The sequence below is a fragment of the Canis lupus genome, chromosome 20 (genome assembly GCF_011100685.1).
Source record: "Canis lupus familiaris isolate Mischka breed German Shepherd chromosome 20, alternate assembly UU_Cfam_GSD_1.0, whole genome shotgun sequence".
In the NCBI taxonomy this organism is placed as follows: domain Eukaryota; kingdom Metazoa; phylum Chordata; class Mammalia; order Carnivora; family Canidae; genus Canis; species Canis lupus.
Window position 1 is genome coordinate 19,844,200 of NC_049241.1, and position 21,428 is coordinate 19,865,627.

Genomic DNA, 21,428 nt, shown 5'->3' on the forward strand with positions numbered 1-21,428 from the left:
TAGACTTGAATTTCCATCCTCCCTCATAAGGAATTGAAGTATCTCTCATTTCTGTTTTTTTTCCCTAATAAGTGCTGTTGATTTCCTCTTAGTGGTGCAGCTTTGCATAGGCAGAATTGGGGCTTCAGGCAAGATCTTTTTGATCAAGAGATGGTCTTATCATGAGCTTGGGTGCATGTGGAAGTTGGCAGTAGCCCAGCCCTCCTGTCCAGTCCAGTCATTGCAGACTGTGTGTGGAACTTGGAATGTAGATAACTACTCGCGACTCAGAAAATTAGGATTGGGGGAATTGCTGTATGCTGTGTCGTTCCCCCCCCCCCACACACACACACAGTTGAACCACTTGCTCTGCTTATTATTCTGTTCTAAGCATGTTCATATATTTCTTAACTCCATGAGATAGTTTGTTCAGTTTTGCCAAAAGCTGGTGAGCACAAGGGGCTTATCACATTCTTCAGCAGATGAAAAGATAGAATGACGCTAATTCTATTATTCACAACAAATAAGTTAAATTGATAATATTCATTAATATTTAATTTTGTGCTTTTCTAATAATTAAGAATTTGCTGATTCTTTCAAGAAAAGATGGGTCATGTGTTGGATAGAAAACACCTCTGTATGATTAGGATTTTAATGGTTAGTCCTGATAATGTCCTCACCCATTTCCCTACCAATTAAAACTATATTTGCTAGCTGCTGTTTGAAGGGAACAGATTTGGTCTTGATTTCCTGTATTTGTCATTCCTGTGAGGTATTTCCTACTTTAAGAATAAAGATGACTATTTATGTGTTTGTCTTTTTCAAGTTTTCCTTACTAGATTTTAGATTTGGGGTGTGTATACATATTGAGATAACATGACTGTGACTTATTACTAGAAGAGTTTATAATTTAATTTTTATTTTTTTAGAGATTTTATTTATTCATGAGAGACACACGAGAGAGAGAGAGAGAGAGAGAGAGAGAGAGAGAGAGAGAGAGAGAGGCAGAGACATAGGCAGAGGGAGAAGCAGACTTCTTGTAGGGAGCCTGATGTGGGACTCGATCTTGGGACTCCAGGATCACTTCCTGAGCCAAAGGCAGACGTTCAACCGCTGACCCACCCAAGCATCCCTTAAGTATAATTTTTAAATGTATGTTTAATGTTTGATGGATTTAATGCAGTAATAACTTATTTAGGAGAGCAAGTTTCTTGAAAAGTCGTTTGGGAAAGATGCTGGATTCGTGGTCAAAAATTGAACGCATAGTAATCTGCTTCTGAAACAGTAGTATTCTCAATTCTAGCATGTTATTTTATAAGTGCATTCCAGGTTCCGTGGGTGTGGATGGCTCCTTATTAACAGTAGGAATGATGGACAGCTGCTAAAGTAGCAGAGATGGCACTACTGTGGCACTATCATCAGCATATACCATGAAAACTGGCATGGACTGTAGGGGGTTGGAGCTGCTCTGCATACTTCTCCAGGGAATCTCACTGTAATCCAAAAAAGGCTAAATTATTTCCCATGTAATGTTTAATAATACGAGAAATAAAATTTATAATTTTAAAAAGCTGATTTTATTATTATTATTTATTTAACACTGTTTGATTCTGGGCAGATTTACTTACCTGGAAAATTGACTTATCACTGGTAGTATGCAATAAATGTAGTGTGGCAATGAAGGCTTACCTTTTTTTCTTCTTGGGGTATTTATGTATCATCAACCCTCTGAGGCATATATTGATGTGAAACTTGGGGAAATATTCTTCCATTTTTACTAAAACCAAAGTTTTAAAAACTTGAATATGCAAAAATGTGTGAATGTGAAAACCAAAATAGGTCTTCTATTCTTGTCTCCCCAAGTGTTTGTTTTGCTGGCCCAACATTTTATCCTTAACCTTATGAGAGGAATGTGGGACTGGTGTTTTCTCTTTAATTGAGGCTGAAGGCTGTCATTCTTCTAAGTTATTCTGCAAATTGATAAAAGAACCAGAGCTAAAATTCCATTTTCTTAACATCCAAGAATCTTTTCACTAAACCAGTTATGTTTAGATTAAGAAATACAAGAAGCAGATTTTCTCTATTAATAATCTATTGTGTGAAATCTTATTATCTGATCTCAAATCCATCACTCCGGTTTGCCTAACCTCTTCAGAATTTCATTCTGTCATATAAACTGGTAGCTCTTCTTTTCAGTCTTGTTACCTGTCGACTCTCTGCATCTTATTTACTAATTTTTACAAGCTGTTATATATAGTGTGTACACTTTTACTCATCTGGGTCAAGTGGGTAGTTTATAAGAGTTCGTTCATAATAGTTTCTTAAATGTCTAGTTCAGAGAGTCAAAATTGCTTTATTTCATTACTCTGACAAAAGCAGACAAGTGGTTTCTTTACCTCATTCTCTTTGAGTTCTTGTATATCAGTTAAAACATTAAGACATTTCTCTGGCATGCAACCCCAGCAGGTTTCTGGTTTATTTTTAACAAATGCAATTTAAACACAAAAGTAGAGACAACATTCTCCCTACCTATCACCCAGCTTCAACAGTTAACATTGGCAAACTTCTTGATCTTCAAGAATATTATAAAATCTTACTGTTTCTGGTAAGTCATCAACTGCACTTGTATAAAAGTACATCCTAGGCAAAAAGTTGACTGAACATTTTTAGTCTTTGGGGAATTGCATGTTAAAACCACATCGAGATACTACTGTACACCCACTAGAATGATTCAAAAAGACTGACAGTACCAAGAGTTATTGAAGATGTGGAGCATTTGGAATGCCCATACTTTGCTAGAGGAAATGCAACACAGTGCAAACCCTTTGAAAAATAGTTTGGCAGTTTCTTATTAAGTAAAATATATGCTTGCCATAAAGTTTAAGTATACATTTGCCATAGGAATTTTAGCCAAAAGAGATGAAAGAAATGTCCAAAGACTTGCACATGATTGTTCATAGCAACCTTATTCATGATAGCTAAAAATTGGCAACAGCCCAAATGTCCATCTTTAAGAGACTGAGCAAGCAAAACACAGCACCATGGGTGAATCTCAGAAATATTTTCAACAAAAATAGCTATACACAAATGAATATATGCCATGTGATTTCACATAAATTAATATGAAACTGACAGATTTATTTTTTTTAAAAGATTTTATTTATTCATGAGAGAGACAGAGAGAGGCAGAGGCATAGGCAGAGAGAGAAGCAGGCTCCTTTCAGGGAGCCCGATGTGGGGTTTGATCCCAGGACTCCGGGATCATGCCCTGCCTGAGCTGAAGGTAGACGCTCAACTGCTGAGCCACCCAGGTGTCCCGAAACTGACAGATTTAATCCAAAGTGACAAAACAAATGGATAGCCTCCTGGAACTCAGAATGTGGGTTATCTGGAAGCGGTACACAAAGGAACCATGATTGGGGGTGATTACTGCTGTATACATTTGTAAATTACATTTTGTTTTATGTAAATTGTGCCTTCTTAAAATGCATTCTAGGCAAAAGTTGTTCCCGTTAGCAGAACACAGCACCTTTTACTCTTCTACCTGCTTCCCTTGATTTCTATCTGGATGGCAGGTGATTGTGCACCTATAAGCAATTGGGGAGTCATTTTGGAGATGCCACTAGTTGTTTTTTCTAAGGCTGTGGACAGAGCTGCACCGAGGGTACAGGAGGGGTTTCTTTGTTTCCCACACTACAAGCTGCTTATTCTTTGGAACATGCACTCAGCTTTGGCTTTTGTACCCTTTCCTATTTCCAGTTTCTTCCAGAGCCTGAAACCTGCCTCCCCTCCCCCAGTGCCAGAAAAAGAAGTTTTATGTTTTAGAGAACACTTTCTGACTAACTAGAATCCATCATCATTCCTCTTGACAATTTTACCTCTGGCCACAAAATGTTTGATGATCAAGTGTGTCTTTAGAAACGCAGTAGTTTTCTGTTAGTAGAAGCATTAGATTAGTGAGTATATTTGGAGAAAATGTGCTCTCTAGCACTCCCATTTGCTCAGACATCAACCAATTTCTATTAATAGTTCTGTATGGAATGTAACACTGATTGGTATAGGATGTAATGATTTATCATTTTATGTGACTGATAAATGAGAGTTGTTTATTTTCTAGCTGGGCTAAATGGCTTTGGGTACAGTGCTTAGGAATGTAAAATAGTCCTACAAACAGTTGATCCTAAAACCTGGATTTTAATGGCTCAGAAAAGGATGAGGGCATGTCCAGAGAACTGAACCTGAAGGAGCTACTGATAGCCAAAGCTAAGACAATTTGAGCAACAAAATAAATAATGGTAGTTTTGGATTTTAACCTATAAAATAAAGTGTAAATATCCGTGAATTTCTACTGATATAAATAAGTGGAGAGGAGACAGCTCTAACCTATAGAATTCTAGTTAATAAACATAAAAGACGGAACCAGAAAACCACCATTAGGCAAAAACAAAACAAAATAGTAATTTTTGCATAATCCACGTTTAGACACGTTTAGATGCTGAAGTTAACGGGTGCAAGTTTGAGAAGAAACTGCATGCATACATACATATATACATATATACACACACTCAAGATACCTCTTTTAGGATCTTTATTTGAAAGACAATACCTTTAGGGCACCTGGGTGGCTCTGGCTGAGCGGCTGCCTTCTGCTCAGGTCCTGATCCTGGGGTCCTGGGATCAGTCCTGCATCAGGCTCCCTGCAGGAAGCCTGCTTTTTCCTCTGTCTCTGCCCCCTGTGTGTGTGTGTGTGTGTGTGTGTGTGTGTGTGTGTCATGAATGAGCGAATGAGTGAATAAATACATAAATTCTTAAAAAAAGACAATGGCTTTAGAGAAACCTGATTGGCACCACCTCAGCCAAGTGTTTATACTAAGACATGTAAACATGAACCCTTTGATACTTGATACAATGCATGCAGGAGGACACGTATATTGGCTGTGGTGTAGTCAAAATGGGTAACCTCATTTTGATCATGAGAAAACATCAGACAACCAAAAATGAAGGAAATTACAACAAGATAAGTGACTGGTGTGCTCTTCAAAGTTATCAAGGCCATCAAAAACAAGGAGACCAAGTAGCTAATGAGAAGTAACAACAGAATGCAATGCAGGGAGCCTAAACAGGATGCTGAAAGAAAAAAGGGACATTGGTGAGACAAGTGTTGAGAATAAAAAAGGGTTCAGGAGCATCTGGGTGGGTAAGTGGGTTGTGTCTGACTCTTGATTTTGGTTCAGGTCATGATCTCAGGGTTGGATCAAGCCCTGTGTTGGACTCTGTGCTGGGCGCGCACAGCACACCCTGCTTAAAATTCCCTGCCCCACCCCTCTCAACTCACGTGCATGCATGTGGGCTCACTCGCTCTTAAATGTCCAGTTCAGTTAACAGTATTGTACCGTGGTGTTAATTTTTTGGCTTTGATAGTCATGTTTATGGAAGAAGTAAACATTAGGAGAAAGAAGCTGGGTGAGAGGTATATGCTAACTTGTTACTATTTTTGCTACTCTAAATTAGTTAAAAGGGAAACATTTACATTTATTTTCAGACTTAATGAAACAAAGCATTTGAAAAATCTGTTTTATCTTTCCAAGTTAGTGAATCAGATTTTGAACAAGAAAGAAAGATTTATACAAGTTTGGCTTAAGAGCGGGGGGAAAAAAGTCTTTCAGAGACGCTTAAGAATCATTTTTGGAAATCTACAGGCTCTTTACCTTGTTGGAAACTTGTTACAAGGTGTGCAAATTGACTTGCATTGATGCTGAAGGCAGATACTTGATTTGTAGTAGAGTGCCAACCTGAAAATTTTCTTCTATTGAAATAGTGTGGATATTTGGCATGTATGCACTATAACATCACCTCAAATTTGTACAAATACCTTTTTTTATGTAAGCAAAGGATTTAGATAAATCTGTGTAATTGGAGAGCTTGCCGGAAGTAGGGAGACTCTCACTTGATGACATAGTACTTTTGTGATGTGGATTCTGTAAAGTTAAATAACCCAACTTATTAATTTTGCTATGCTTTGAGAAGTCATTTGTTACTACCTGTAGATCTTACTTTGCTAAACAGAAAAGATCAAGAGTGTTCTTGGGCTTGACTTCCTAAGAATTTTGTGCCAATTCCTTGGCCCTAGATATTTAAAAATAACAGCCATTGTACAATAGAATGTCAGAGTCTGTCTTCTTCACACATACATAGTTGTGAGTGTAGGTTGGACATGTTGGAATAGTCGGGATATTTGAGGTAGGAGGGGTATATATGTAATGTAGTGAAGGAATGGAAGAGAAGGGGTATATATGTAATGTAGTGGTATATATGTAGGGGTATATATGAAGGGGTATATATGTAATGTAGTGAAGGAATGGAAGAGAAACCTCTTTTGCAAATGCAGCTCCTTGATTAGCAGATTCATTCAGTCTTAGTTTGCTGCTGCAGCTTTAAATATTATTGGCTCTTCTTTTCTGGAATCAGTCTCGCTCTTGGTATACTATTCCCTTTTGTTATCCTCACTTTCATTGGCTTGGGTTCACTTCAGCTTCCTAATCAAGGTTCACTGGGTGGACAGTGTGGGTTAGAGGAAAGAGCATAAACTTGGATTAAACTCTACCAACTCTGGCCTTCCGTTTACTGTTGGACCTTCAGGCTTTGGTTCCCTCGGTGACTTCAAAAAGTTGTGAGAATTGTGAAATGATACATGCAGGACATGCAACACAGTGCCTCTTTCCAGGACGCATCTCATTGCCAATTAATTTCCTTGCATCTTTCTTCCTCTCTTTTAAATTGGGAGCTATTCTGTCCTTTGGGGTAGGTATTTATATTCATTGAGAACCTACTGTGTCCTAGGCTTTTTGCTGGGGAATGGCAATATAAAAGATGGGTTGTACAAAATCCCTCAGTTCTGAGGCCCAGAGAGACTGTTAAGTACAGTGTTCTAATACTAAAATCTTGTGTTACATGCTGATACAGCATCTCCTGTCTGCACCATGTGGTACAGAGGACATAGATTCCTGTAGCCAGCATTAACCAAGGTACCGTCAGGGAACAGGCAATTACTTTGAAGCAAGTTTGGGAACTATAACAACATTTAAAATATCAGTATTGCCTCAGAGATGTTCATAATCTAGTAAGAGACAGGTAAATAAAGTGGTATTCTAAGGTAGGGTATTTAGTAGTAGTGGTAGGTCAGAGCCATTTGGGTACCCTGAAAATCTGGCCATAGCCTGGAATTAGGGTTTTGCACATCAGATGTGGGGAAGGACATTTCAGAAGCTAAGGGATCAGTAAGAAAGGCAAGCAGAGCAAGTGGTAAAAGGTATCTTCTGAAAAAGCTGAGCTAAAGTATGCGTGGCTTAAGCTCTTAGAACTCAGGAGGAAGCTGAGGTAGGTGGTGGTGAATGTGGAGGAATGGTGAGCTAGAGAGGAATGTTGGAACTGAATGTGGGGAGTCCTTCACATCAAGTTAGGGAGTTAAGACTGACTTCTGTAAGCCACAGGCAAGGGCAGAGCTTTTAGACCGAGAAATAAGCGATTGCATTTGTTTTTCAGACCCTTGGTCTCAATAGTGTCATGTGAGATTAGCTAGAGGGAAGACTGAAAGTTACCAGTAGGACCCTGAGGAGGGAGGAAGTGCTTAGGTACTGAAGTAGAATGGAGGAAGACGTGAGAATGGAGAAGATAGATTAGGGTAGGGTGGATTGAGGTAAGTGGACAGTGTTCTGAGGTAATGATGAAAAATGAGGAGAAGGAGAATATATGAGTATTCCCAAGAAGGTGTTCTGAACACATTAGTGTGTTTGACACCGAAAACATCAGGCAGCACCCATTACACCCATTATAATAACATTTGTATGACATCGGTTCGCCACACTTTCTTGCTAGGAAAGTTCTGAGAATTTTGCTCAAAGAAAAAAAGTACTCATAGGAGGGTCTGTGCATAAACTAAACTTTTTATATCCAAATGTTTGTTACTGTAATGTCCTAAATACCTATTTTCTTTGGCCCTTCAGAATTCAAGGGATCCATTCTATAAAGAAGTGGCTTTCAGTGTTTTCCAACACATTTTCTTTATCTGAAGCAGATTTTGATACTTGCCCGACTAATTTCTTAGGCACTGAGATAAGGTGCCTGCTTAGACTTGTTTGGGTGTGATATGTGACTGGTGACAGCATATCTCAAAATATTCTTGTCTTTATTTAGGTTTCTATTCTTATTCAAATAATTCTCCTTATTTTCTGGTTAATTCAAGATCTGTTTCATTCATTGTAACAAATAGGACAGACATTTAATTCACAGGTTTATTGTACTGTTTAAGTTGATACCTGAATTCCTGTCTCCAGCCTGTGCTACACTATTCCACACTGCACCGGCAAAACAAAATTGTACTTATTGAGTTGAAGGAATTCGCAGACTCCATTGCTTGTTTCTCTGAGAGCTACCGGTGGTTTCAGAGTCTTCATCTTCTTTCACGTCTAATTTTTCATCTGTTTGAGGCAATGAAATACCCTAAAATTTCCCTTCGTTTATTGAAAATAAAAACTGTGATTCACCTAAAGTGCCTGAAATCTAGATGATCTTAGTTGTCAGAATTGAAATTGTATAGAGATTATCAAATAGCCTTTCCTCTGGCATCTCTTGGTGATGGATCAGACTGGTCTCATGATTATTAGTATCAGTTGCTTTACAAAGCCCTTCAGATGCTTCTTCCTAGATCCCAATCTCTGATAACCCCCAACAATTAGAATAATGAACACATTACAGATGTTTTTGGTGGATATATTTTGATAAAATTTTAAAGGAACTACTGTTATCTGGGCTCCTGTCCCATGTTTATATTTTATTCTTGTACACACCAGTGGTTTTCACCTGGGAATGAGTTTGCCTCCCAGAGAACATTTGACAGTGTCTGGAGAAATTTTTGCCTATCAAAATTTAAGGGTGGGGTGCTACTGGCATCTGGTAGGTAAAGGCTGGGGATGCTTCTAAATATTCCTCGGTGCCTAAGCACAGCCCCGGCAGCAAAAAAACTTTGAGGTCCAAAATAACAGTGCAGAGGCTGAGAAAACCATGCAGTAGACTGCCTTCCAGAGTGATGGTGGGCTTTATTGTTTTGATTACCAGTGATTTAAGAAACTCATTATAACATGATAATTTGACCAGGAACTAGTTTGTTAGTTAGAACTGTTATTTTCTAGTAATGTACGTTTTTTGGTTTTGTTTTTAAGGATTAGAGTTGAAGGAATCCTTAAAGATTACCTTAATTAAGACCAGCCCTTTAATTTTACAAGTGAGGAGGCCAAGACCTGAAGGACCTGACTTGTTAGACTTCAGATCCTTTGAATTATCTAATCCCTTTTTCCCCTTTGAAGATTTACTAATTCTTTTTGTATGCTTTGCAGGTCCCAGTTTTGTGACATGAGCTGTGATTTCAAAGTGGTTAAATATATTTTAAATGGGATCTTTGACAGCTATAAAGTAATGTGCAGAGTAGATTGGATTGCCTCAGTATAGTGTTTCTTGGAGAGAGAAAGACTTGGTTCATCATTGGGCTTATTTGCATCTGAAAATGTGGTTTGCTTAGAGATCTGTGATTTCTCTTAAATTATTGATATGATTTATAAGGTAATTTTTTGTGTGTCTTTTGCAGGAAGAAAGGTCCTATCAGAGTCACTAAACCAATATAGTTGGTATGATGTACCTCATGATGTTTAATCCTGTTTTTTTTGTTTTGTTTTGTTTTGTTTTGTTTTTTAAGAAAGAAGCTAAATGAGTTACAGCATAAACTGAAAACTTGCCTCTACCTTGAGAACAAACATTCTGTTTAGTTGTCCTTATTAAATATTGAATACAGGTGTCTCAGTTAAAAGAGCCTTAGAGATCACTGACCTTTAATCAAATCTCCTTTGCCAGTCAGGAAACTAAAGTTTAGAGAAGGTACTGAACTCATCCAAGGTCACTGGGTTAGGTTCCAAAATAAATACAGAAAGAAAAGAGGAGGAGACCTTATGCATCTCACCTGTTAAGTCCTATAATCCAGCTTGTGTGACAAGGATCACCCCATAAAACACAGAGGACCCTCACCAGTGATCTGGGCCACTGGAATCTATTATGTCATACCTTATCAATTCTTTGGAAAATGAGCATATATTCCCACACATCCTGAGTGCACAGCACCCTGACTTGACATATAGTAGGCAAAAAGAAAAACATGTTCAGTGAATTTGAAAACAAAAGCCAGAATACCAGAGGTGAAACTGGGAGAGAAGACAGCACAAGCAAGGCATGCCACATCTCTCCTCCTTTACTCAGATGGGGTTTGAGAGGTAGAAGATGCTAGCCCAGAAAATAGGGATTGGATTCCTGCGTGGACTTTTCCTCCTCTAAACAGGGCAGGTCTCCACCACACCTGTAGTCTCAAGGACAGCAGCTCCAGTGATAACGCTACCTCCAGTGTGGCAGTGATCCTAAAATCCAAATCCTCAGTAAGTAAAAGACCCTTTTCAGACTGAACACTGAAGTCTTTTGCTATCGAATTAAATTTATATTGAAAATGATGGAGGTACCAAAAAAAATTCAGTTAGCCATCTTGAAGAAGGTCCAGTTTAAAAACAATTTAGGAAACAGTTTTCTTTACATAAAGTCAGCTAGTACATTCTTTATCAGTGAGTGGGCTTACTTTTGAGAAATGGCTGTGGGAGATCTAAAGGGTGTGTTTAGGGATCCCTGGGTGGCGCAGCAGTTTGGCGCCTGCCTTTGGCCCAGGGCACGATCCTGGAGACCCGGGATCGAATCCCACGTCGGGCTCCCGGTGCATGGAGCCTGCTTCCAGAGGGAGCTCTGCCTGTGTCTCTGCCTCTCTCTCACTGTATGCCTATCATAAATAAATAAAAATTAAAAAAAATAAAAATAAAGGGCGTATTTATTATGGGACATTTACTTAAAATATTTGAATGACCACAGTAAAAATCTGTTACGTTAGGCACCACAAGAGAGAGGAAATAGAAGGAAGCCAGATTTATAGTCTGTGGTTTAAATAGTTTAAGCCCACTCCTTAAAAGTTGTTCTGCTGTTTAGTAAAGTTGAAAATTTTTCTTTATTTTCATACCTTTTTTAACGTGAATTGGAAGTATTGTTGCTTTTCTTTTCTTTTTTTAAAGTTTTGTTGAGGAAGAATTTAAGCTTGAGTTATTTTAGAAGCTGCCTTTTGAAGTGTCTTCTTTCTTTGCTTGTAATACACCAGACTTGCACAGTTAGAAAATCTGGCATGGTCCTAGGATAGCAGTTCTCAAGCTTTTTGGTCGGAAATTCCTCCAACTGTTGACACTGTTGATAAAATTATTATAGACCCCAAGAAGAAGCTTTTGTTCATACTGGTTGTATGTATAGATATTTTCCATATCAAAAATTAAAACTGAGAAATGTTTAAAACACAAAACTATATACAGTTGACCTTTGAACAACATAGGAGTTGTAGGCACTGACCCCCCCCCACAATCAAATCTGCATATAACTGGACTCCCCTAAAACTTATAATTAACTGCTTACTTATAGCCTACTGTTACCATTTCTCACTGATAACAGTTGATTAACACGTATTTTGTACATTATACGTATTACTGTATTCCTACAATAAACTAGCGAAAACGTTAAGAAAATCCTAAGGAAGAGAAAATACATTGACAGTACTGTACTAGAAAAGACCTGTGTATAAGCAGTCCTATTTAGTTCAAACCTCTGTTGTTCAAGAGTCTGCTATACAAACATATTTCATTAGGTGTCAGAGCAGTGATGTCACATGTCATGTAATCTTTGGAAAGTGAAAAAGCAAAGTAATGTCTTAGAATTGTGGAAATAATTATTATGGAAAATAAAATTATTATGGAAATAGTTTTGGCCTTTGTAGTAGGTAGACCCTCCTTGAAAAGGTCTGGAGGACCACCAGGAGTCTCAGGACCACACTTTGAGATCCATGAGGCTAAGACACTTACTGCTACCAGGTTGTTTTATAAACTAGGTATCTTCCTTTCAGGACCCCAACCTGTAGCTCCTTTTGCCAATTGAATGTGTTTCTAAGGTCTAGAAAAGTTATATAGTGCCTATACTTAGCGGTTATTTGTAAAGTAAGTGTGTTTTCAGGGCATAAGAGACATTTGAACATTCAGAATGACCATTTTGTATCTAGAATAGAACATTGCTGAATCTGCTGTTTATTAATGATGTTTATGTTAGTCTTTTGGAGCCAATTGTTCCTAACCAAGTTGTATCTGGTGAGAGTTTATTTATGTAATACCATAAGTATTGTGCAATTGAAGTCTGGTGGCTTCCCCTAAAAGCATCCTCTTTTAAAAAGAAATATCTGCAAAACCAGAATTCTCTCTGACAGGCAGAAGTATTGGTAGCTATGTTGATGAAGGATCCTTAGTGCTGCTGTTGCTGCTAAGTAGTATAATTAACTTTAGGACACTAACATATGTGAAGGATTTATGTCTTGAGCTAACTAGGGCAAGGCTTACCAACTTTTTTGACTTGTAAATCTTGCCATTTGCTTCCCAGTTTCTGAGGAAGGGTGGTAGACACATCTGCAGCTGGAAAAGTAGTGCTTTGAAATGTATATATTACTTGTAAGGGGAATTATTTTGTTGAGTATCTATGCAATCTGTGTACATGTACTTTGATAAGCTAAGTGAACTTTGCCTCTTTTAGTCTTGACTTCAATTGTATTAAATTAGATATGGCCCTGTTTCCATTTTGAGTAACTATGACTACTGAGCTCTCAGTAGTAGCAGGGCCTATTTAAAGTCCAAGAGCTGTCCTATCTATGTCTTAATCCCAGAGTCTGTGCTCTCCCTTTCAGTTGTGTGTTGAAGATGGCAGAAGGAAAAATATAGGAAATGAAGGGGATGGGTTTTGTTTTAACTGATAGTTGGAGTCAGGTTTGAAAGTTTTAGTTTTTGGTACAGAGTAGAGTGGTTACCCTGAGTCAAGGATGTATACTGTTGGGAAGGAGTAACCTAGGTTGGTAACTAAGACCCCTTAGATCACTTACTTAATGGTTCATTCTAAAAGATGAGCCAAAGGATTTGAGAAATTTCATGAAGACAAGTGTCTACATGAGAGAGGAAAGAACACTTTCTGTACATTTAGAAGGAAAAGAACAGCAAGAAGAGATACTATTTGGGAAGCAGAGATAATAATGCCATACTGTGTGTGATCCTAGCAAAGTTGGGTGATTCTTAAAGTTGTCCGTATTATAATAGTTGGCTTTAGTGAAGGTCAGTAGGTCATGCAAGTTTCTTTTTACCCTGGTGCAGCATTGCCTGATGATGTGGCAAGCAGCTCTGGGGAAGGCCATGAGTACTGATCTTCCAGAGCAAAGCCCAGCTAGGTCCTAGTAACATTGACATGGACCCTAACCGGCAATCTTGAAAGGGCACCCTCATCATTGAGACTAACAGCTGGTACCAACAAGGTCTTGTGTGTCCTGCATCAAGGAGGAATTAGGTTGGAGGAATTAGGTTTCATTTATATTCCCATAGCTGAATGTATGAATATTTGTTCAACGGTCTGTTAAGATAATCAGTCCTTTGAAATAGCGGAAAGGAAAGCATGTACGTAGAAACTCCCTTGGGATTTAATTTTTTTTGGGGGGGGGGGGTTACTTTTAAACCAGATTATCTGCTGTATTTCTTCATCTGTTATTCTTCATTGGGCTAGTTGATCATGTTGGTGATTCTTAGTAGTTATACACTACCCTATAACACTGCAACAAATATGTAAAAGTACAGCAATTTTTAAGAGATTAAAATACTTTATTTAAAAAAGTCTCAAAAAAAAAAAATAAAAAAGTCTCAGCCTCACATGATATAGCTGAAAGAATGCCACGCTAATAGTCTGGAGATTCTCCTTCTCATTGTAGTTGTTAGCCTTCTCATTTTTTAAAACTGAGACTCTTATTCTCTAACTTACTTTTTATAATTGTTGAGGATAAAGTGAGGCAATAGTTGTTATAAATTAAAAAAAAAAGCATATGTGGAGGGGGAAGAGCCCTAAAAGTGGCCTTATAACCTTAAATCTATACATGTCTAGATTTTATTTTTATTTTTTTAAATATTTTATTTATTCATGACAGACACAGAGAGAGAGAGGCAGAGACAGAGGCAGAGGGAGAAGCAGGCTCCATGCAGGGAGCCTGATGTGGGACTCGATCCCGGGTCTCCAGGATCACACCCCCGGCTGAAGGCAGTGCTTAAACCACTGGGCTACTGGGGCTGCCCCACATGTCTAGATTTTAAAAGTCTTACATCACCTTTTAAGTTTCCACGGTCATTGATGTTGGAGCTGGAATTCTAACTACTTCTGTTTCTGTTTGCAGCATTTCTCCTCTGCATTATCTTTGGTATTTAAAAAAAAAAAAAAAACAAAAACAATAGGTCAGGAGCTGGTGTCTATAATGAACAGAAAACAGGTTGTACTTGTAGGGCCTCTTTCTATACTAGTCATCAAAGCCAGGGCTATTAGTGTGTCTTGGACATTGTTGTTGACCCAACATGTACATTGCCTTAGAAGTAAATGCAGACCTTGCTGTGCTCCGAGCTGGTGTATTTTTGTTTGGGGGGATCATTAATGTAAAAATTCAGTCACTGTTTTTTTTTTTTTTTTTTTTTAAATTCAGTCACTGTTGGGTGGGGTAGAATCTGAGCTGTCCCAGTACATATGTGTAGGATGACCTTTTGCACATGGGACAGGAGAATGGGTCATGTGAAGGTTCCTTTTATATTACCATGCTGATCCATCATAAAGAATCATGGGCTCCTGATAGGAATGAGCTAATAGTGGAAAGGTACTCTGAGAACTGTTAAATCCTTGATGTTGCTATTCTTCAACTAACACATTGCTAAGGGAAGTAAAGGATTGGGGGGGAAATGTAAATGTCCAGAGAACTTGAGGACATTATAAGCTGACTTAGTGATGATTTGTAAGTTTGTAAAGTACCTTTTTTTCCCTTAAAATGGATGAATTGGTTGTCTGATTCCAGAGCCTTGGGGGGGGGGGGTATTTTAATTGAAAACACCAGATGGAATTCTCTAAGTTGGCAAAATGCACAAATGATAATTTAGGAAAAGCTGAACATAATCAAGGAAGATAGTTTGTTAGAGATTTCTTCTTGTTCTTTGTTGCCTGAACCACAAGAAATGGGTTTATCTTGTTGCTTGTTTGGTAGCTGAGATACAAAGAAGTGCAAGAGAGAGAAGTACATTTCTGAGTACACAAGCAGACACAGAAAAGGGTATATATGGTGGAAACACCTCTTAAAAATAGGTTTGACTAAAATTAAAAAAAAAAAAATTGTGCTCCTCCAAAATGGCATGAGTACACAAACATAACAAAAACAATTCAGAAAGATAGTTTTGTGCTCATTCATTCACGTATATTCAGACTCTGAAATTTTTCATTTTCTAAAATTAAGGCTGTCCCTACATGAAGATTTGCTTCGCTTGTTATAGAATGGACACTTTTCTGAAATATTAGCTGTGTTAAATGTAAATAAACAGGCATACTTTTCTGATGTTTATTGAAATTTCACAGCAAATTTCCATTTGTACAGGTTATTGAAACAGCAACAATAAACCTATAAAATAATATTAAGAAGACTTTTTTCCCATTAAGAAGTCTTGAAGAAGATACAAATAACTTGGTTGGTGTCAACTTTACTCTGTAAGGAAAGTAGGCCCCCTGTTCATAGCACTTCTCAAATAGGGTTTTCCATTGTTAGTTGATTAGCTTTAAATCAAGGCTTAAGGCATCTAAAGCTTAAGCCATGTGTTTTGATCTACTGCTTTCCACTGTATTGTGAAGGCTATTAATTGCTTATTTTAAATTTGTTAGTTGGGAAACAGGTAATTTTGAAGAACTCGGAGTGGCAGCTGCATATTGAAGAATTGACTTTTTGCAACATGTTAGAAGTTTTGTTTGTTAAATGCACTGTCTGTTATAGGACACTTAGAAGACACATTAGGCAATATAAATCTGTGGGAGGTAATGATTTCTCACTGATCAGCACTATCCCCTTTCATGATAAAGGTTCACTCCTTCCTGGGAATGTTCTATAGACAGTGGAAAGCATTCTTGCCAGCCCCCGACCCAGCCCTCTTTAAGAACAACCTAAGTAGTCCTTGCCAGAACAAGGATGGTGAGGCTAATTAAGCTACTGACATTCCCTTGTCTAGCAAAGCTGCAGCCTGGATTGACCTGGGCTTTTCATCCTTGGTACCCCAGACCCAGTGCATACACATAGACACACATTCTACACACACACACACACACACACACACACACACACACACACACACACGTCTGGGCTCTACAACAAGAGTCCAGATAGATTTGGGTTAAAAATCCCCCAGCTCAGCTACTTGTTAGCATTAGATGAGTTTCTTTATCTTTCTGCTCTTCAGTCGTTGTAAGATGGAGACAGTCCATCTCTCCTGTAGAGGTGCTGTGCCCAATCTTACTGCATGCTGTGCCTCTGCCACTCCAGGCTGTTCTCAGTGTCTTGTCTGGAGAAGCTGGCATGGCCTCACTGGAGCAGAGTGTGCTGTTCTCACTGTAGATTGGACATTCTCCTGCCACATGCAGTCACAACACAAGCCTAGGAACAAGAAGAGGACAGGTGGCAGGAGCTGCTGGAACAGTTTTGACAGGGTGGCACTTTTATTTGGTAGGTTGACACTAATGGGCCTTCTAGTTTTCTTTACTTTGCCCTTCCAAAATGTTGGCTTCACTTTTTTGAACCAGTAACTATGCACTTCGTTCAGAAACACTGCACCTCTTAAAAATTGGTTAGGGGGCAGCCCAGGTGGCTCAGTGATTTAGCGCCGCCTTCAGCCCAGGGCGTGATCCTGGAGATCTGAGTCCCACGTCGGGCTTCCTGCATGGAGCCTGCTTCTCCCTCTGCCTGCGTCTCTGCCTTCTCTGTGTCTCTCATGAATAAATAATATCTTTAAAAACAAAAAATTTAAAAATTGGTTAGGTGTGGGGCACCTGGCTGGCTCAGTCGGAAGAGCATGCAACTCTTTATTTAGGACTGTGAGTTCAAGCCCCAAGTTGGGTATAGAGAGGACTTAAAAATAAAATCTTTTTAAAAAGTGGCTAGGTTTATTTCCTACCTCATCCTCTGTGCTCTAATTCTAGAAGTTCTATAGGACACGTTGGTGGGGGACAGAGAAAAAGCTGGTTTGGTAATTTAATAAATGCTTATCTATCATTGTGGAGGTTGTGTGTATGTGTAGGATGGAAGTAGTACCCAAGGAGTTAGGTTGTTACTTTAGAATATATATGACATAAAACAGCAATATTTTTGAGATGACACAGATGCTTTTAGCAGACACCTTATATTTCTTGATTCTTTGCTTATTATTGGATCCCAAATAGCCTTGGGTCCTTTTCATTTATGATGTGTTGTGGCTTGGTTGGCTTTTGGAGGAGAACAACACTTCACTATTCTAGTCAAATACTCATTTTCTTAGGAGCAAGTAAGAACAGTCCTATGGCTGTGTGTACATGTGCCGCATATTAAGAATTACAGCTGGATTTCACTTAAGTACATGTAGGGTTTTTTCCTGTAGATACTGGATCATGGTGCATGTGCTGAAAAAGAAGTCTGACAGTGTATTTGAAGTGTTAGGGAATGATCACCAGGGGAAGAAACACACGGACACCTAAGCTGTTGTCCACAGTGTGCCCAGAGCCTCAGCAGGCTGGCCTCATTTGCGGATACTCGGTCCTAGACAAGCATGAGGTCTGGCTGGTTGAGACCTGGTTGATGGGCCCCTACACTCATGCCTTTAAGGGCAGTTTGTGATATACAAGTAACTTTTTGATGGAAGCTACACTATGGAATTGTTGAATCACCTGACAGTAATATAACATTGTATCTCAACTTTACTCACATTAAAAAATTAAAATGAGCAATTTCCTTTTCTCTCTGCTCAACATCAGCTCTCTTTTCTGCTGTTAGTGCCTTCTACTCAACTGAACCAGACACCACTTCTAATGTCCATGGTTTCAAAATCTCTTCTCTGACTTCTCACTTCTAATTTCTCTCTTCATAACCCCTCTTTATCTAGCATCCCTCTCCTGCCTCAGAAGAAAAGTGTCCCTATTCCTTTCTCAGGATTTTTCTCAATTGTAGTTTGTCTCTGTCCCAGGAGTTAACTCCTCTCATTTGCCTGCCTTGAGACTCTTTCAGCATATACAACATGATTTAAGTTTCCTTTTCCTATAGAACGGTGAAGCGTGGCCTACTGTTTTCGATATTGGCTAGAGCCACTCTCTCCCTCAGCACCATGATGCTCAGAGAAGGGTTCCAGTTTCCCACCTCTGTACTAGTCCTCGTGCAGCCTGTAGTCCATCAAGTCTTTGCAACCCTTAATCTCATGTGGCCTCCTCTCCTGGAAGTAGTCATTGATCTCCTTCTGATCACCAAAGCCTGGGCCCCCTTGTCCATCCTCATTTTACTTTGTCTTTCTCTGCTATATTCATTTATTCTTCATTCATCCAGTAGATAATGTTATTGAATACCTGCCACTGCTGAACGACATGGTGACAAGAATGATTAAGATGTGATCTTACCACTGAGGAGTGTATGGTTGATTGGCAATTAGAGTACAGTGTTGTAGGTTACAGAACTTTGTAGGGTATTCTAGAGTGAGACAGACACCTCTAACTCAGATTGGGTGGCCCTGTTGATGAGGCTGGCTGTGACCTTTGATTCTGTCTCCTTTGAAGGTTCTCATAGACTCCTGTCCAGGTGTCCCCTCTTGTTTTTGCACCTCAGAGTTCCCTGGAGTAAAGTACATATACTGGCTTAACTGAAATTCTCCCTCAAGGTGTAGTTTTTTATAAAGTTTTTATGGTTTATTCACAGTATTAACTCTGATCGAGTTATTTCATTTTGATGCCTGAGTAGTATATGGCATTTTGTTCTAACTGATTTAAACTCCTCCGTAATCCCATTAGACAGCTGATCTGTTTGCGTCCCCGGTGAGTGCTTGTGAAATGTTTGGGTAGTGGTGATTATCTTCTTTGTAAGTATTAACACATTCATATTTAATCTTAGGCAGAGTAGAATGTGTTAGAATGGCTGCTGTTGCTGCTACCTTTCTCAGAACCTGTGGGAAACAGACCTTTCACATGGTGTCCTGTGTGTGTTTAGGGACTGGGGGCTTAGAGTAAGTACATTCCTCCCTTTCCTTAGGGTACTTTACTTCTGTGTTTGAATCTCTTGCCCAGTGACAAGAGACTGTGGTCCAGGCTGAGGTGTACCTGTTGACTGGGTTTCACAGTGTGCCTTTCCATGACCAAGGCAACATGCTCTGAGATTGTGCCTTTGTTTGGTCTGTTTTCAGACAAACCCATACTAGCTCCAAACAGGTACTGAAACACTCAGAGCAAACCCAGCGCCTTCTGTGTTCAGGCTCACCTTGATGAACTCACAGGAGTTCAGGAGTAAGCCATTTATCTCCTTGTCCACACCACACTTGCTCTTGAGGAGCTCCAGAAACTTAAAGGTTAACTTAGGGGTTCAGCATGTCATGTATCTAGCAGGTGTTTGTTTTGTTTTTCCAAATTTGTTGGTGATGTGTCCTCCCTGCTCCCCCTGCAGTGTTCCACCACTGGCCTTCCCACTGATGAGCCAGACCTATGTTGTCTGGTTGGTTGTTTTTTATTTCCCAGCCCACTTCTCTGTCCTGAAGGTGATGATTACATTGTGGCAGCCAGTCGTTCACCTCATTAGTGACGCATCTGGGTATTTGTTTCCTACCTTGTTTTTGGAGACATTATTCTATTACAAATGGCAAACTGGATGGGAATGTCTTTGAAAATGAATATTGTATAGAAATAATGCATAGGCTCCTCTTTCTCCCTTTCCTGTTTGGGTCTGAATGCTCATGCATTGTGTAGAGTGTTTGGCAGCACTTAGAATTTGTAAACAATAGTGTTAAGAGCCAGTGTCAGTTGGAGATTGGCGGGGACAGAATGGTTGATGGCACAATGAATGTATCACTTGTCTGAGGTTTTTTGTTTTTTGTTTTTTTTTTTTTTTTTTTTTTTTTTTAATAGTGACTTTCCATCTTTCACCCCCTTGGGAACTAGTATGAACCACAGTTACCTTTTATTGCTCTATGTGTGTTGTCCATGCCAATCACAGAGCTGCAGGGGAGCAGACCAAGTTGGAATAATTAGATTGAGGAGTGAATGTCACACTTCTAATTTCATTCTCCTTTCAAGGGATTACCAGTGTCCATTTAATAAAATGAGATTAACCCTCTGCAGCAGGAGTATTTGAAAGCTGTCACTCAGTATAATCTTGACAGCTCAAAAGAAGTCTGTTCTCAGCATTCTTAGAAACAGTGTAATGTTTTATGGGCTGAAAGACTTTTTTTTTTTTTTAACTGCAAAGGGATGTGTATGTTTGAGCACATGTGTATGTGTCATTAAAGGTAGATAAGTATATAGGAGGTGATTGAAAGAGGAAAAGTTTCATGGACTTACTCATACTGCACAGAAGCGATAATGTAGAAATAACAAGTAATTTAGTTTTGAGGTCCCAGATACCAGTAATAAAATATCTAAAAATGATAAAATTTTTAAAAATGAGAGAAATAATTTATAAAGCAAAGAGTGATGTGTCTTTTCTTGAATGTTTTAGAAAACCTCGGATCAATTCTCAGCTGGTGGCACAACAAGTGGCACAACAGTATGCCACTCCACCACCCCCTAAAAAGGAGAAGAAGGAGAAAGTTGAAAAGCAAGACAAAGAGAAACCTGAGAAAGATAAGGAAATTAGTCCTAGTGTCACCAAGAAAAATACCAACAAGAAAACAAAGTAAGTTCCCAGCTAACTCAGCACACTATATTATTTTGCAGATGAATTTAAACTATGTTTTAAATGTCTCTTTTTGTATCCCCACCTTAGACCAAAGTCTGATATTCTGAAAGATCCTCCCAGCGAAGCAAACAGTATACAGTCTGCAAATGCTACAACAAAGACCAGTGAAACGAATCACACCTCAAGGTACTTGAAACTAGAATGAAATATAGCATTGGTGCTCTGATTTATTCACTTTGCCTAGTCAATAACCCCCGGGGGTGGTTTTGTGCCTGTGGGTTTGCAGGCTGAGATGGGTGTTAGGAGGATGAGCTGGATGTGGGCTTTTAACTTTGAAGACACACCTGTGTATATGCAGGCTACTTCTGTGTCACTGTGGCCACAACAGGAGAAAGATAAATTGATGATAATTGCTTTGGTGCAAAAGCTTTGCTTATTGGTGGTTTCTATTGCTAAAGTAGTAAGCTTTGGACATGCAGTGACAATTTAGATTCATCGCCACAGGGTCATGCAGTCTCTGTATATTGATGCAGAAGTCACTTGAATCCATAGCTTATTTAATCGG

The 21,428-nt window shown here is 39.0% G+C and overlaps 1 protein-coding gene across 1 annotated transcript in view; it reads left to right on the top strand.

Annotated features, from left to right (window-relative positions):
* The window catches only part of RYBP (RING1 and YY1 binding protein), an 80,191-nt gene that overhangs the window by 54,704 nt on the left and 4,059 nt on the right, over positions 1 to 21,428 (top strand). The window contains exons 3-4 of the mRNA XM_038565850.1: positions 20,684 to 20,860; positions 20,951 to 21,049. Of these exons, the coding sequence (XP_038421778.1) occupies positions 20,684 to 20,860; positions 20,951 to 21,049 (276 nt within the window). The remainder of the gene's footprint in view (positions 1 to 20,683; positions 20,861 to 20,950; positions 21,050 to 21,428) is intronic.